Raw genomic sequence first — 16,496 nt, 5'->3', positions numbered from 1 at the left:
GCTGGGAGAACCTGTACTGAGTTCAGAATCTTCTAGTCCATCCAATCTCTATGCCTGCCCAGAAGTGAGTGCTCACTACCCATTTACCTCTCAGAGCTGAAGTTGGAGGCCGTAACAATCACATCATCCTTACTCTGTACCAACACAGGGATCTTCCGGCAGCCTGGCGACTTCAGCAGGCGCTGTAACAGCTTCAGGGTTTCTTAAAGGGTGAAATGGAACACAATTAGGGGGACACAGCTTTCTCTTTGGCCAGGCTTCCAGAGCAAGACTGGTCCACTCCTTACTGACATAAGCAGGAGACGGATGGACAGACCAGCATTAAATGGCAGCCCTGGAGAAGCAAAAGGAGGATCAAAACCTGGGGTGGGTAGGTGCTTGCTAGAGTTAAAAAGAGCATAGATAAGGTCTCTCTGGTAAGGTTACAAGTCTGAAACCGGTCAGATTTCTCCAGAGTCTCTAAAAGACCCACATCCCGTAAGCCACGACAAAGCCAATGTTCTCAGAATGTTCTGCTTCCTCGATAAAAATTCATCTGACAAAGGACCTCTAAGACATTTACACATCCACAGAAGCCCTTATGAGGCATTCCAAAAGGACACCTCTCTACTTCTCATCTACCGTCTGTAGCAGTGAGGAAGAAATGTGAGGCTGTTCTGAAGCCTTTGGTGATAGAAGGCAATCAGACCCTCTGCCCAAATGTCTCCATATATATCCCGTTTAGATGCTAAAAGCCAATGCCCTGGCCCTGTGGCCAGCTGAAAAGAGGTGCCAGATCAGGGATCTCAAGAATCCTATATTTGGAACCAGAAGGAACAAAGAGCAGGGCATAATTCGAGGGTGTGCTCAGACCAAGAGCTAAACAAAGGAGGAAGCAGAAGATTCCGGGTTGACGGAAATTCAGACCAAGGTCTGAGCACAAGGGAAAAAAGCAAAAGATTCTGGGCTGAAGCCCTGGCAGCACCAAGGAGCCACAGTGGGCGACAGCCCCAAATAGAGAGACTGCTGCTAGCTGCAAGCTTCACTTACCTTGTAGGATGTTGGCAGGACACATGTCAATCTTGGTGACCACCACAAAGACAGGCACATTGAGTGCCAATGCCAGGCCCAGATGTTCCTTGGTCATCCCCACGATGCCAGCATTGCTCCCCACCTGCCCCAACACAGAAGCAACGGTCAGGACAAGGGAGACAGAGTAAGGGTGAGCACAGGGGCTCGAAGAAGGCTGGGGTAAGAGAGAGCTCCCATCTCTGAGGCTTCCATCAGAACAGGACACACGGGGCAGAAATCTTGGGCCGGAAACCAAACAGCTGTAGATGGAAGCTGGGCTAGGCACCAATGGCTTTGACCTCCGATTTAACAATGTAGGCTATCCAAATCAGAGGAGACTTGGAAACGATAAAAAAGACAAACTCAGACAGTCTGGGAAAACAACCGTCTAGAGCCATCAAGGATACATTCAGTTTAACATCACTGGCCTCCAGTTTCCTGGTCTATAAAATGGAGCAGTAATGACATCCACTTTAGAGGGCCTGTTAAGGTTCAAGTGTCATAACATACATCAGAGATCCAATACAACCGGCACGAATGAGGTGTTCAGGCAATGGCAGCCGTTGTTATTGTTACTGGTCCTTCCCGTAACAATAAATGTTTTAAAATATCACCATAAAGGCTGCCCAAATAAACTAGGGCACATGTACAAGTGTGCCATACAAAACGTACCAAGCATGCTATCAAAAAGAAAGAGAGACTCCTATCTACTGATATGGGTTAATCTCTAAGACATGTTTTTAAGAGGAAAAAAAAAGGCAAGGTGTATGTAGCATGCTACCGTTAAAAGGGTGTAGAATGGATCAGGGTTTGAAAAAAGCAGCTGTAAGAAACTTGGGGAACATGTGAGATAATATAAACACTTAGAGCCTAGATATTGGAGGGTATTAGGGAACTCGTGTTCATCTTCCCAGCTACAGTAACAGTAGGAGACAGTTCTTACTTTTAGGAGCTGTGTGCTAAAGTATCTGGGGGTCAAGAGTCACAATGCCTATAGTCTTTCAAATGGTTCAACCAAAACAACAAAAACACACATATGCATCCATCACAAACACAGATGAACACAGCAAAATGTTAATGATTGTTGAATCCGAGCAGTGGGTCGATGATGTTCGCTGTACTATTCCTTCAACTTTCCTGACTGTCTGAAATTGGAGGGAGAGAATACATCCACATTTGCTGGTAGGATTACAAAATATCTCTGGAGACTACATACGAAACTGGAAATACTGGTTGCCCTGGAGAGGAAACGGAACAGAGGAGGAAGGGAGACATTTCAGTAGAAGCATTTTGGTGTCTTTTTGTTTTTGTGCCATAAGAATGCGCTTACTAAAACTTACTAAAGTTGAGTTCAAGTTGTTATGACGGGGCACCTGGGTGGCTCAGTCTGTTAAATGTCTGACTCTTGATTTTGGCTCATGTCATGATCTCACGGTTTGTGAGATCGAGCCCTGTGTCAGACTGTCAGCCTGTGCTGAAGGCACAGAGCCTGCTTGGGATTCTCTCTCCCTCTCTCTCTGCCCTTCCCCTGCCCCTGCGCACATGCTTGCTCTTGCTCACTCGCTCGCTCTCTCAAAATAAATATTGTCATAACATATTTACATAGCGTTTAATACATTCCAGAACGGTTTCTCCCCCTTTTAAAATGTTTTAAAGTTTATTTATTTGAGAGAGAGAGAAGCACAAGTGGGGTAGGGGGAGAGAGAGAGGGAGAGAGAATTCCAAGCAGGCTCTGAGCTGTTAGCGCTGAGCCCGACCATGGGGCTCGAACTCACTAACCGTGAGATCATGACCTGAGCCGAAATCAAGAGTTGGATGCTTAACCGACTGAGCCACCCGGGTGCCCCTTACATTCCAGAACGGTTTCAAGCGATGCCCTTCATTTGATCGCACTTCACAGGTGAGCCGCTATCCCACTGACACAGACGTCCTCTGCCATGTTCCCTTCTGCTCACACCAAGACACCTCCTCTCTCTTCCTTCTAATTCTTCCAGTTTCTTCCAACCACCTTTCCTATCCAACCCTGACTTGTTTGCACTCTTTCCAGCTGGGATAAGAGAATGCTCCATCGCTCTGTTGTCTCTATATTTTATAGACTCCTTTCCCCCCCGGAAATTTATTATCATGGAGCCATGACGATTTCATGTTTTCTACAGAAATTTTTAATATTTGGATTATAGCCTAAAAGTCAGATAATGTAGAACATTTCATCTAGGGTGAAGGTATTTCCTTTAATTGCCCTTGTTCACTATACTTAGTTAGAAAAATGCCTACTTTACACTGGTTTCTACACCTTTCTTAACAGTCCCCCAAATACGCCCTATGGCTCTTCCTCTGAAACCCCTTCTTGTAGAAGTTTTTCTTAGCCCAAAGTTGGTGGTGGCCCCTGAAATGCTCAAGGATATGGGAGATCCTGATTTTTTTTTAATTTTTTTTTTTTAACGTTTTATTTATTTTTGAGACAGGGAGAGACAGAGCATGAACAGGGGAGGGTCAGAGAGAGGGAGACACAGAATCTGAAACAGGCTCCAGGCTCTGAGCGGTCAGCACAGAGCCCAACGCGGGGCTCGAACTCACGGACCGCGAGATCATGACCTGAGCCGAAGTCGGCCGCTTAACCGACTGAGCCACCCAGGCGCCCCTGGGAGATCCTGATTTAATGAGATCCCAAGAACCTTGGGTAGAGAGCCACCAAGAGTGTTCACACATATGCTCTGCTTCTTTACTCTCCAGTTTGGGGAGAATTTGCCTGAGAACCTGTGTTTGTGGGGCAACTTGATCAATTATGCTCTCAACAGATGCTTGTGTTTACTACACTTATTAATACAGGCAGCTGGAGGAACCAAGAAATGGGGAAGGGCTTTGAGAAGCACTTGCCAAAGGGAAACTTGCTCACTTGTGCTCTCCGTGGAAGCTGTGAAGCTGTGTGCAAGGCAGTGGGCCTCACAGACTCCCACACGCTGTCCAGGGAAGAAAATCAGTGGGACCCAAATGGAAACTTTGCAACATGATCCAACACAGAAGCCTCTGCTCCCTTTCCTTTTCAGTTGATCTATATTTTGATGAGCTGCCAAAAAATCTACTCACTGGACTGTAAGCTCTACGGGAGCCCGGGGTGGCCCCGTATCCTTCAGGCCCCAGGAACGGTGCCAGGCCCACGGGAGCCTCTCCTCCCAGGCTTTGACAGAGGTGACCTCCCGGGCCCCTCTTGATTGCCGTCTGTGCTCTCTTCCATTTCTTCCCAGGTTCGTCATCTCTGGGGGTGCCACCTAGTATCACCTCCGCAAAGCAGCCTAACCCCGCCACGGGAAAACATTTCTGAAGGTGGTAAGTGAGCCCCAGGAGAAACCCTCCTCTATGCCTCTTTGAAAAATAAAACAGGTCTGCAACCGGCACCAGGGGGAGAGATCGAGGTACGTACACCACCAAGGTACAAGACCACAGCACTCAGGGGACCAGGCATCCCTGTAAAATGTGTCATCCTTACCCAGCGTCAAAGCCCCAAATCAACAGGCCTCTGTCGCAGAACAATCTCTAGCACTCGCGCGTCACCACCTCCCCAACAACCCAGCTGGAGCCTCCCCTCCTCAGGAGTGCTTCCCACTTACCATGAGCATGCAGAAGTCCGGCAAATGACCTGTCATGCCAAAGACAGTGGTCTTCAGGTACTTCTCATGGCCAGCCAAGTCGATGAAGGTAATGACCTTAGTGGATTTCTCACAAATCTTTGTCCATTCCAGGCTGCCACCGTGGCTGTCTGGCTTGTTTACCACATTGCCTTCACTGTCAAAGCCCAGGATGTCGTTGCCCACACTGCTGGTGCGACCAGATTCAATCTCATGTTTGTGGCGGAAGAGTTTCTGGCGGGCAAAGCCTCGGCCGTTGTCCAGCTCCCCGTGTGTCAGGACCCCCAAAAGCGTGCTTTTGCCGGCATCCACGTTGCCTACCACTGCTACCCTGCATGTACACGAACCCATACATCCTTGTGAGAGTTAGTGGGTAAGCAAAGTGAACCCAAGTACCTGGATCTCTAAGGACACACTGCCCCTGAGCCTCTGCAGCCCACTGCTCCTCCCACTCGTGGCTGAGCACACTGGGAATGTCCCTGGAAGCACAGCCTCCAGAGTAGAAAGAATTATTTCGGAGGAACTAGACTCCCATCATGATGGCCTTCTCTCTTGACGTCCACTAGCTTCCTCAAAGCTGCCAGACAGGAGCCCCAAGCCGGCAGAGGCACAAAGTGCTCCCCTCCAATATCCTGGTTTTCAGCCTCACAGGTTGATTAGAGGAGACAACGTAGCCTCGGATAAGAAAAGGGTGCCTGGGTGGCTCAGTCGGTTAAGAAAAGGCAGCCCACACAATGGCCACAAATGGATGGCTGGCCTCCACTCTTACCAAATGGAAATATTCAGGGAGGGGGAAGTACAGAAGCAGAAAACGGAGCTATCCTACCTCTGGACACTCTTTCCTGGCCTCCGAAAGGGAAGGAGTGGCAAGTGCCAGAGGTTCAATCACTGCTCTCCGTGAAGCCCTAGACCGCAGGGTCACGCAGGGGTTCAGAACCCCTGAACCGTTCCGAAGGCCTCCTCACCTGACCTCCAGGAAGTCATTGTCTCCTACTCGTTTCCGGACCAGGTAATCACGCACACGGCCCCCCGCTTCTTGGCGTTCCCGCAGGAGGATGACATCAGCCTCTATCTGTTCCGCCATGCTCTTCACTGTGGCGTAGGAGGCCTCCATGTCAGCTTCGCTCAGTCCATACTCAGTCCCATCTGGTGACAAGAGCCCAGACATCAGCCTGCCAACAAGTCAGCCGTTCAGCCACCCCCACCAAACCGCACCACCCCCCACCCCCCCACCGACCCCAGGCACTGGAGAACAACACCGCTCTCTCTACCTGACACTTTTCAAAAACTTGGGCACACACAGAGTTAATAAATAATAGTGCCACGGGCTTCCCCTTGAAGCAGGGTATTCGCTAATTCATTCAACAGTAATCACTAAGACTCTCCAAGGTTTTATGCCAAGTCTCATGCTGGGTACTGGGAGTACAGGTGCCCTCGGCGAGCTCACAGCCCAGCGGGAGAGGCCGAAAATTAATTAATTGCAATACAACTTGAGTGCTTTACTATAGAATTATACAAAGGGAACGTAAAGTGTAAGCCACTAGCACAGCCTAGGGAAGCTGAGGACAGCTCTGCAGGATGCCGAGTCCAAGCTGGGTCTCCAAGTATGAAAAATGGGCCTACGGAGAAAGGAGTAAAAACATCCTAGGCAGAGGAGCAAAGCACGGAGCATGGCAGATCACGGCACATTCAAGGACCAATAAGCAGCTTGGTGTGTTGGGGAGCAGGATGTCAAGTGGTGAGAGACCCTGTAAGGGGTGAGAGCCGTTAAGAGCAGACAGACACCAGACAGCAGCAAAACACATTATGTACCAGGCAGTGGGAAGCTTTGGGAGTTTAGGCAGGGGTGTAACACGATCAGATTCACTGTCGGCTAGAAAGAGGTCTTGAGCAGCAATAGAAAGTGTGCACTGGCAAGGGAGAGACCAGAGAGGGGGAGCCCGGTTAGGAACTAATTCTAATAACCCAAGCAAGAAATGATGAGGACAGGAGGCAAAGGAAAATTGGGAGAGAATTTAAGAATGATTTTAGGGATAGATTTTTAACTGAGGTGGCTCAGGTGAAACATCTAGCAAGTAGCCGGAAAAAATGAGTCTGAGCTCAGAATGAGGAAGGGAGTCCAACGGAAAGACATGGACCAATCAACCAAATCACCAGAGTGTCTACTGTAAGGTAATCCCTGCGAGGTGCTTTCAACTTGGGATCATTCAATTCCTCCCACAAGAGCTCGTCGGCTTTTCCTCCAGCCTCTGGGTCTCAGAGAGTGAGTGCCTCTGCCCCTTCCCCAGGCTAATCCCCCAGCATGTGCCCAACCCCTTCTCTTCTACTGCCTCTCAAGGACTTTACACTGCCTTTTCCCAGCCCCTCTTCCCTTCTACCACCAAGCATCTCAAGGGAGTGATCACACCTGCTGACTGTATTTCTGAGGACTCTAGAAGAAATTAATTTTCAAGTCATTAATGGCCTTCAACCACTCATCTAATGCCCTTTACTTGACCCCCTACAACACTGGACACTGCTGGCTACCCTACCTTTGCTTCCCGAAGCACTTCCCTCCCATGCTGCCTGCCTATTGCCTGAACTCTTCTGATTCACCTCTCTACCCTCTGTCTGGTTCCTTCCTCTCTCAGTGGTCCTCTTCTCTAGGCTCTGAACATTTATTTCCCTTGGCCATCTCATCCTATGGCTCCAACCGTCACTTTGTAAACGACAAAAACACTCATTTCTAGCACTGTCCTCTTCGAAGAGCTCCAGACTGGATTTCCAGTTGCATGCGTGAGAACTCTTAGAAGCCCGGCATCTAAACTCAACCACTCCACACCCCTTTTTAAACCACAGCACAAAAACGAACACTGCTAGTAAAGCACTTTAGTCCTCCGTGCAATCCTACGGGGTAAGCATTACTGTTCCCATTTAGCAATGGGATAAACAGAACCCGGAGAGGTCTCAGAGCTGGTAGACAGCCAAGGGGCCGTGGGCGTTTGGGTTTTCTAATTCCAAACGTAGAGCCTTTTCCTCTGGCCAGGGTTCCTCTTCATGCCCGGCCAGTTCCTCCCTTGCCTTCCCTACTTCTGATGGCAACACTACCTTTCCAGTCACCCAGACTCAACACTCATCCCTCCAGTCCTGATTCTAGCTTTACGCCTCGCCCTTCTGTCCTTGTCCCTGCTCTCCTGTTGCCAATCCAGTGCCACCAGCCCAATTCAGGCCCTGTTCCACCTCAAACACTACAAGACCCCTAGCTGGTCGTAGCACATCCCGGCTTTATTCCCTGCAACCCATCCTGCATACACACAAGCTCAAGCTCCTAATCCAGGCACAGTTCTGGCGTTGTTACTTCCAAGTCAAACCCTCGGGCTCCCCCAGTCCAGTAGCAACCGGTTCCAATTTCTTCAAGGTCTCCCCCATTTATCCCACACCTCCTCCTGTTTTGTCCCAACGCAAGTGGCTCAGTTACCATCCCTCCTTGTCCCCTACACTTCTTCAGATCTATTCCTTTGCTTACGTATTTCCCATCCTAGAAAGCACATCAGCACACCACACACTACTCCCTTGTGGAATAGGTTCTGGATGCATGTCTTCCCCCACTATATACAAGGATCTTGAGGACAGGGTATCTCAAACATTCCCTGGATGCCCCATGAGGGTGCTTTTCCTCCATCAAGTCCTCAAATGTTTACAAAATGCAAAAAAAAAAAAAAAAAAAAAAAAAAAAAAAAAAAAAAGAAAGAGAGAAAGAAAAGAAAAGAAAAGAAAAGAAAAGAATACAGAGGGATTGGTTGGGCTGAGGAGTTCCCAAACGCATGGCCTACTTAGCTCTAGAAATCTTCTAGGTTAGAGAAGGGCTTACTGAAAGTGTTCCTAAGAGAAAGCCTGCTAACCTTGCCATTCTAGCCAGACTCCCAAATTCTATCCAACCTTCCCTGCTTCTGGTACAACAAAATGCTTCCGGGTCCTGTTTCACACCAAGGGGCAATCACGAATGTCACCTTGTCTATCCAGACCTCCCAGCGAATGCCCCTAGTCACATTACCCTTCTCCAGCGTGCACTGCATTCCTCATTCTGTAGGAGTGGAGACAAAGGCCAAGGAGAAAAGCTGTAGAGGTCCAATTACTTAAGGCCACATATTTAGCCATGCCCAGACCTAATCAGATTTCTGTCCTGCCATCTGGCTTACCTTTTCTGTATGCACTCTCCTCAACGTGCTTTTAGGATAAAAGTCTTAATTCCTTGATATGGCGTTCAAAAACCATCAAGATGTGGGCCCTGCTGATCTGTCCAGCCTACCCTCCTGATACTCCCAACCTCACATTCTATGCTCCCACTTTACAGAATCACTTTTGGTCCACCAACTATTCCACAATCACCAATGCCTCTGTGCCTCTGTGCATGTGGCTTTCTCAGCTCACTCACTACTGCCTCCATTTAGCCTGGAAAACTCCTACTCACCCTTTAGTATCGTTTCAAGGGGCACCTCCTCTTTGAAGCCCTTGCTGACTGCCCCCCAAAGACCTGACACTCCTCCTATTTCCCTGAACTTTTAATACAGGAGCTGGTTCTTAGAAAGCCATGACTTAATATGAAAAATGAACAAAGTTCTTCTTGAAAAAAAATCTCCTGGCCAATCAACTCTAACCTGGAATCTTTAAAAAATTATTACTGCCATGATTAATACTAGGTAACATTTCTGTAATACTATAGTCAAGCGTTAATCTTCGCCATGACGCCACGGGACAGATTCTGTTATCAACCCCATTTGAAGACAAGGAAAAGAGCCAGTAGGCAAAGGCAGATCTACTACCGGGTGAGACCGCCTCCTTTTACAATTAGGAACGTATACTTAATGAACATATTACTCTGCCCAGAACTTTTTAATATCTAACTTACCCACACAAAATCTCTCTGAGGTAGGGTGGGGAAGCGTGCCATTAACTCCATTTTACAGAGGAAGGAAGTGATAAACAGAAGTAAAGCACAGGAAGCCGGTAATGAAGCTGACCCCTGGGGGCCTTGCATCTGGTTTAGTCCTCTATTTGATGTTCAACTTGTTTAACTAGTTATGCTCTCTTTCTACCTCTAAAGAATTCCAGTAGGAAGGAGTCACTGAATCTAACAGCATCCAATTGGTGGATGCAAAGATAATGCTTGGGTGTGTGGATGTAATAATGAATACTGAACATCTTATGCTTTGCCACTGGAGGGTTAATTAGTTGTGAGCTGCCAAGGCATGGTAATGATGGGGGGGAGGGGGCGGGGGAAGGGCAGGGTCCTAAGAATACAGACCATCAAAGAACAGTCCCAACGCTTGTCAAAATTGGTCTAGATATGGTTTCTTCAATTCTACAAGCGTGAAGTGGCCTGAGAGTGGCTCATCCTAACACAGCAGGCCAGATGTGCACCTGAACAAACGCTTTTAAAAGACTACCAACAAACCCCTGGTCACCAAATAGAACGGCTCTTTCTGAACCTGACTCTCCTTGCTGTCTTTAGCACTTGCCAGTGCTGACCAACCCCCTCCCCTTCTTGTCAGGCAGCCTCTCAGTGTGTCTACCTCTCTGACCATGCTTTCTTTAAAGTGATAAGACCCGAAACTGGGAAGGTAGCAGCAAAGATGGAATGGAAGGGACGGATAGGAGAGACATTTCAAAGGAAAGCACAGCAGTATTTGGGAGATCAAGCCCTTCTTCCATACGTCAGTCTTGCGGCATTTCCAAATATTTTCTGCTCAGGTTATCTATGTATATACTATCTTTCTTCCCGGGTCAGAGGCCAGTTTATAAGTATCCAAAAGTACTTTGCAACAGTATCAAGCCCTTAGAAGATACTTAACAGATCTTCTAGTCAAATAGCTAAAGAATGGCTTTGAGTTTTTCTCCATCTCTGACTAAAAAGAATTATTACCTGCCTTTACAAAGCCTGCATTCAGCAAAGAACTGTTCCTTTAATGACGCATCAAGGCCTACCAGGGCTTCCTGTGAAGACGACAGAGCCAAGTTCTGGTCCAGGCTAAATTCATAATTGTTAACAAGCCCAGCTGCCATTTCAGCAAAAATAATGTCATAATGAAGCAAGAGTAAGTGGGCCTTGTATCGAGGGAATATTTTTTAATACCTAACTTATCCACACAAAGTACCTCTGAGGTAGGGTATCCCTAGGAGTGACCAAAGGGGGGCGGGGGGAAAGCCCAAGATAAAATTTAGAGGACTGCCCTCCTCTAAAACAGTGGGCCCCATTACAATGGAGCAAGCAGGCTGGAGGACATTGATCAGCCCCTTCCAGAATGGTAACAAGGCTACATGTCTGACAGGATCTCACAGGGAGAAAAAGAAGACTTCTGTTATCACAGGTAACCACAGCGAATGGTCAGTGTGGTCTGAGGCAAGGCGGTCTTGCCAAAGGGAGGAACGCTGGGTGTCCTTTTCTTGAAGACGTCAAGAAGACTCACGAAGGTTCTCTGCAAAACAGGTAATGACAGCAATGGGATCCGTAAACCGGGCCTAAAGAGGGAAGGGCCTAGAGCTGCCCAAGGAAGACTTAACTGTAGACCTCACTGTGACTTGCCCTGTTACCTGGGATAAGAAGTTTCCTCGCTTTGTGCTTTCCCTTTATGCAAATTGAGGGTACTGGAGACAGCAAGGAAGCATCTGTAGAACCGCCTGGACAGTGAATCTTCGACATCAAGCATATTATGGTCACTAAGGTGGGAGTTAGTATTACCACTTTGCACTGTTATGTTCTCCCAAACAGTTGTGCAGACACTAAAGAATCACTGCAGCCGACACGGGACCAGGAAGCTGATAAAAGGAGGACAATGCGCTCTAAATAAGTTTTTAACAATAAAGCGAAAGGAAAACTATGCTCACCTGATCCCTGCCCAATGACATATATGGTCTCTCCGCATCCCTCGTCCATCCTCTCCCACATCTGCCGAAGTAGGCTGTCATACTGCTCTGATGTAGGGCTCACTAGAACCAGCTAGAAGAGAAACCAACAGCCTTAAGACCACACTTACTAGAAGAGCACCACAGCCAAGGTGGATCAGTGGCCTGCCCAAAGACCCTGATCGAACCCCGCAGCATCTTGATCTAAAATAACTACGCGGCCCCCCTCGTGTCCTCCTCTCTGCCTCCCTTGAAATAGCCTCTGAGCCTTAGCCTTTTGGGAGTTGAGTTCTATGATGTACTAAAATGAGTATGTCCGAGCCACAACCCACAGACAAAAGGGTGTGAGCAGCCTGCTTCCTGCTGCTTGACAGGAGGGGCAGGACCCACCACGACTGACACACTGTGGGGAGGCATTCAGGAGCCGTGCTTTGTTACCTACGTGCCAAAGTCTGCTACCCGCACTTTGCAGTTCACCGGACAGAGAGCTCCTACACTGCCATTCCCGCCACCCTAGGCCGCTGGTTCTCACAGTAACCAAAGAATTCGGTTCCATCTCGCCCTGGCAAGATCTTGATTATTTAGAATCGGCAGTAAAAACCGCCGCAAGACTCATCTCCAGCAACAAAACACCCATTACCGGTAAGGCGGGTAATTAGCGCCATCATTCTGCAAATTTCTGTCAATAACGTGAAAATATAAACTGCTTATTTGGGGAGGCCATTTAGCAATAGGTATGTCAGATTCCATTCTCTGACCGCTTGTGTGTGACCTTGGACAAAGAACTTAACCTCTCTGGGTCTCAGTTTTTCAATCTACAAATAGGGATTATACCACCTGAATCCTAAGGCCACTGCAAAGACCAAGTAAGATAACATGTAAAAACACCTAGTCCACGGCTCAGTAAGTGGGAATTCGTTTCCTTCGCCCCATCAGCCCTAGGAAAACCTTCTCAGATGAAACTAGCCACTACAGTTCACCGATCATTTCTCCCTCTGAAAGCTCTCAGAACTTTTGGTCTCCATAGTCCATTGCAGCAAGCGTATATACACTTATAGCTTCTAGTCTTTTCCTCAGGAATCAACACATCCCTTCTCCCTCTCCACACTGTCAGTTTTTCTTTTCAGTATCATCAAAATTTACAGACCTACGGCTTCTCAAGTTCAGAACAGTGAGAAGGACTTCCCCAGCTCTGCAATGAAGTAACACTTGCCTGTCCCGGAACATTAAATGAGTTGGTCAGGAAATGACGGTACTACTCTCTTTGCAACTCTGCCTTGCACGTTCCCACCCTGTGTCTTCAGGATTCTTCAGCACCTCGACCATGAACTGACACCCGACTCATCTGCTTCCGAAGCAAGTGCATTTCTTACAGCTTCCTGAGTTGACTCAGTAGGGCTTGTCCTTGTAAACCTGGGTGCTGCCTGGGTCTTTTGCTTCAAGCCCATGGCCTCACACATTGCCTCTGGCCATCCCTCTCTCTGAGCTTGGCTATTCTCATTACCGTAGTGGAGACAGCAGACAAGAAGACTGTTAAGGGAGCCAGATAGCTGGTTTCTAAGTAGGCAGCTGAGACTAGAGGGAGAGAAAACAGTTGAAACTTGGTTGCTTAGGTTGCAAGGGAACTTCTCTCCGGTTTGGGTCAAGTTTCATGCAGTTTTGCCACCAGACTTTGACAAGGCACAAATGTTTTCAAGGCTCGACAAACACCTTTCATTGTAACCATCCAGCAACAGGTAGGAGGTGGCATTGATGTTCTGTCTTCCACCCGCTGCTATTTAATCTGCACAGGGAATTACCAGTTGTTCAGTTCCCTTCAAACATTTACCGAGTGGTATGTATCGGGGTCTGTTAAAGAGACAAAATTCAATCAAGTAACTTTAAAGATCTAATTGGCTTTATTCTACATTCATGAATCAGGCAGCATCCTATCCAGCAAGGAGAAAGGAGCTCCATGTAGCTGCACAGAAAGGAAAGATTTTATAGGCAGAAATGAGGTGAGACAAGGTTATTAGCGAAAGAAAAGAAAGGATCCGTTTCAGGCAAGGTTACCTTCTCTTTGGGAAAAGCAGGGGGGGTCTTATCAGGCAGATTACCTCACTAGTACCGACCAAGAAATTTCACTCCTGGGAGAGGCTGAAGCTGCAACTAAGTGTTGCCGTTCTGGGGGCAAGTGACTCCATCCTGGGCCTGTTTTGTTTTTATTTTTTAACACGTCGAATACATTTCTCATTTTTACAACATACTTGGACTTATAAATGATGCAGCTATAGAACTGAGAGGTTAAGAAACTTTCCCAAGGTCACAGAGCCTTTTTAAGCGGCAGGGCAGGAAAGGGAACCCAGCCCTGACTCCCAAATTGGCATTCTTTCCTTTATTGATGTTTAAGCACCTTCAAAACACCCGTCGCGTCTTACACTTACTGCTTCATTCTCACAATGCCAGGCAGAAGCGGAGCCCTTAATTCCTGCCTACCTTCTCCCAAGCTCAGAAGCCCCGATTTAAACGGTCCTTCATTATTCCATTCATACAGGATGAGGTTCCACTCCCAGGATGGCGAGATTATGGGTCCTGCCCATCTTTCAGTTTTGGTTCGTCGAGCAGGAATTCCTCGGACAACCCTCCCTCCGACCGAGCAACTACTTTCGGTCTCCTTTCCCGACACCAGGCAGAGCCCCGGCGGCCTTCCTGCTCCCGGTGGGGCTACCTGATCCTCCCGCGCCGCCGCTCCCCCTGCGCCAGCCACCTCCGACTCTCGGCTGCCGTCTCGGGGGAGGCGGCACCGCTCCGGGACCGGGACCGCAACCGCGCGGGGCGCTGCGGGCGCCCCCGTTCCACGTGGCCGAGCCGGGATGGGGGGGCAGCGATCCCGGCGGGAGCCCGACGGCGGGAGGCCGGGTAGGCGCCGCCGGGCGAGGACGGCGGTGCGCGGCCCTCGGGGGCCACCCCCTCGCACTCGGCCGGGAGCTCCAGACGCGTCCCGCACCGGCAGGTGGGCGGGCTTGGCCCGGCCCCTCCCGCCCCCGCCGGCGCCATCACCGTTGTCCCGGAGACGGCTCGGCCCACCGCCCTGTCCCCCCTCAGCGCCCGCCCGATCCCCTCAGCGCCGCCGCCGGCGCCCAGGCCTACCTTGCTGGTGAGGTCCAGCTCCGGCTCGCCGTTGAGCGCCTCGCCGTCCTCGCTGCAGTCCGAGTCGAAGCCGCCGTGGAGCCGGGCGGCAGCCGCCGCGGCCCTGGCCGCCCCCGGCGAACTGGGCTCGGGGGCGAACATAGAGGCCGGGACCGGCGAGTCCATCGGGGAGCGACTCCGCTCCGCCGCCATCTTTAATAACTTAGGCTAATTCGTAGCCGGCCTCCCCTCCCTCCTCGGCTCATTTGCCTAATCTATGCGTTGCCCCGCCCTGCCCCTCATTGGATAATTTATGCGAAACTTCTCCAGCCGCGTAAAGAGTGACACGTATCTCTAGCTAAGAAACAATCGACCAGGCCTCCTAGCCACCAATCACTGAAGCCCTTTCAAGTACCTAATGAATAATTAATGAGGCCCAAACCCCAACAACAAATGTCTGAGACGTCACGCGCCTGGATCGCAGCTCGGGAGGGGGCAGCGCCGCGTCCACGCTACCTGCCTGGAGCCTTCCAGCCAACGGGAGCGGGCAGAGTATGACTGACACAGCAGCCATCCAATAAATGGGGGAACACACACAACGTTTACCCTCACCGCCCCTCACTTCCCCCTTTCCCATAGGCGGTGCCCAGTTTCCAAATCTTAGGGCAAAACAGTCGGCGGGGAGAGCCTCCCGATGATGGACAGGGGCAAGGCCCAATCTAGTCACCGGATAGGTCCCGCGCCTCGGGCCACCGCCCAGCGACATAGTAAACTGCACAAGGCGCCTCCCTCCTCTTAACTCAATGACTCCGGGCAATTCCTGCAAGACCGAAATCCGACGTGCTGGCAACCTCCAGGCAATTTTAATAGTAGGATCGATGCCTGGAATACTATAGCAGCAGAGCGAGGCAATTAATGAAACGCTGACCTTAGGGAGAATTCTCCATTCACTGCCTCTGCGGAGAGAGCAATTACGGGACCAAAAAGAGGCAACCAGCTAAAATACAAGCCAAAACTACCTCACCGCATTTGTGAACTGTGAAGCCAAGATCTAGGGTCTGTGAGGGTAGTTTCCAATGGATGATTCCTAAAGAGTAGAATCGGTTGTGGAAAGCCCCAATCCAAAATACTATCAGCACAAGTTTTAAGTATCTTTCTCGGTTTCGAACGTTTGAAAAGCTTGATAAAATTAGAGATTAGCCAAAACTCGCGTATCTGGCCTTGGCCACTCGTCCCAGGCAGCAATCAAGAAAGAGCAGCCACTGAGACAGTAACCTATCCAAGATCCAGGGTTTGGAACACAAGATTTAGTAAGAGTCGGGGTCCAAAATGGCCGTCAGTTTTAAGGATCCACCTGATTAAAAAAAAAAAAAAAAAAGAGGCAACTTCCACTCGCTCCTGTTTTCAACTAAAATCAAGCCTTTTTTCTTTAAAAAAAATGTTTTTTAACATTTATTTTTGAGACATAGAGACAGAGCATGAGCGGGGTAGGGACAGAGAGAGGGAGACCCAGAATCCAAAGGAGGCTCCAGTCTGAGCTGTCCGCACAGAGCCCGACACAGGGCTCCAACTCATGGACCATGAGATCACGACCCCAGCCGAAGTCTGACACTTAACCAACTGAGCCACCCAGAGACTGCCCCCACCCACCCCCTTTTTTTTTTTTTTACAATCAAGTCTTATGTGCACAAACAGCTGGGAATCTGGAACCAGAAGTCATTCAACTCCAAAGGTCTTGATAACAGCTCTTCAAATGCGTTTTTTCTTTTCTTATTCTGGCTACATTGCCCACAACTATCCTACCTATTACTCTATGAGGTAGTTAAAAAT

At 49.2% G+C, this 16,496-nt stretch overlaps 1 protein-coding gene across 3 annotated transcripts in view; it reads right to left on the bottom strand.

The window, feature by feature from the left end:
- The window catches only part of GTPBP1 (GTP binding protein 1), a 38,592-nt gene extending 22,604 nt beyond the window's left edge, over positions 1 to 15,988 (bottom strand). Inside the window, exons 1-6 of one of the 3 annotated variants that reach the window (XM_019446899.2) lie at positions 14,688 to 15,988; positions 11,541 to 11,652; positions 5,642 to 5,822; positions 4,659 to 5,007; positions 1,030 to 1,153; positions 88 to 202 (exon numbers count right to left, since the gene is read on the bottom strand). In XM_019446899.2, the coding sequence (XP_019302444.2) occupies positions 88 to 202; positions 1,030 to 1,153; positions 4,659 to 5,007; positions 5,642 to 5,822; positions 11,541 to 11,652; positions 14,688 to 14,879 (1,073 nt within the window). In that variant the 5' untranslated portion in view covers positions 14,880 to 15,988. Of the gene's footprint in view, positions 1 to 87; positions 203 to 1,029; positions 1,154 to 4,658; positions 5,008 to 5,641; positions 5,849 to 11,540; positions 11,653 to 14,033; positions 14,270 to 14,687 lie in introns of those variants that run through there. The other 2 variants (XM_019446900.2, XM_019446901.2) reach the window with 2 other exon arrangements.
- Positions 15,989 to 16,496: the final 508 nt, after the last annotated feature.

The sequence above is a fragment of the Panthera pardus genome, unplaced genomic scaffold (genome assembly GCF_024362965.1).
Source record: "Panthera pardus isolate Hobbes unplaced genomic scaffold, ASM2436296v1 HiC_scaffold_6, whole genome shotgun sequence".
Classification (NCBI taxonomy): domain Eukaryota; kingdom Metazoa; phylum Chordata; class Mammalia; order Carnivora; family Felidae; genus Panthera; species Panthera pardus.
Note: the sequence above shows the minus strand (reverse complement) of the source record. Positions and strands in the feature narration are given on the sequence as shown.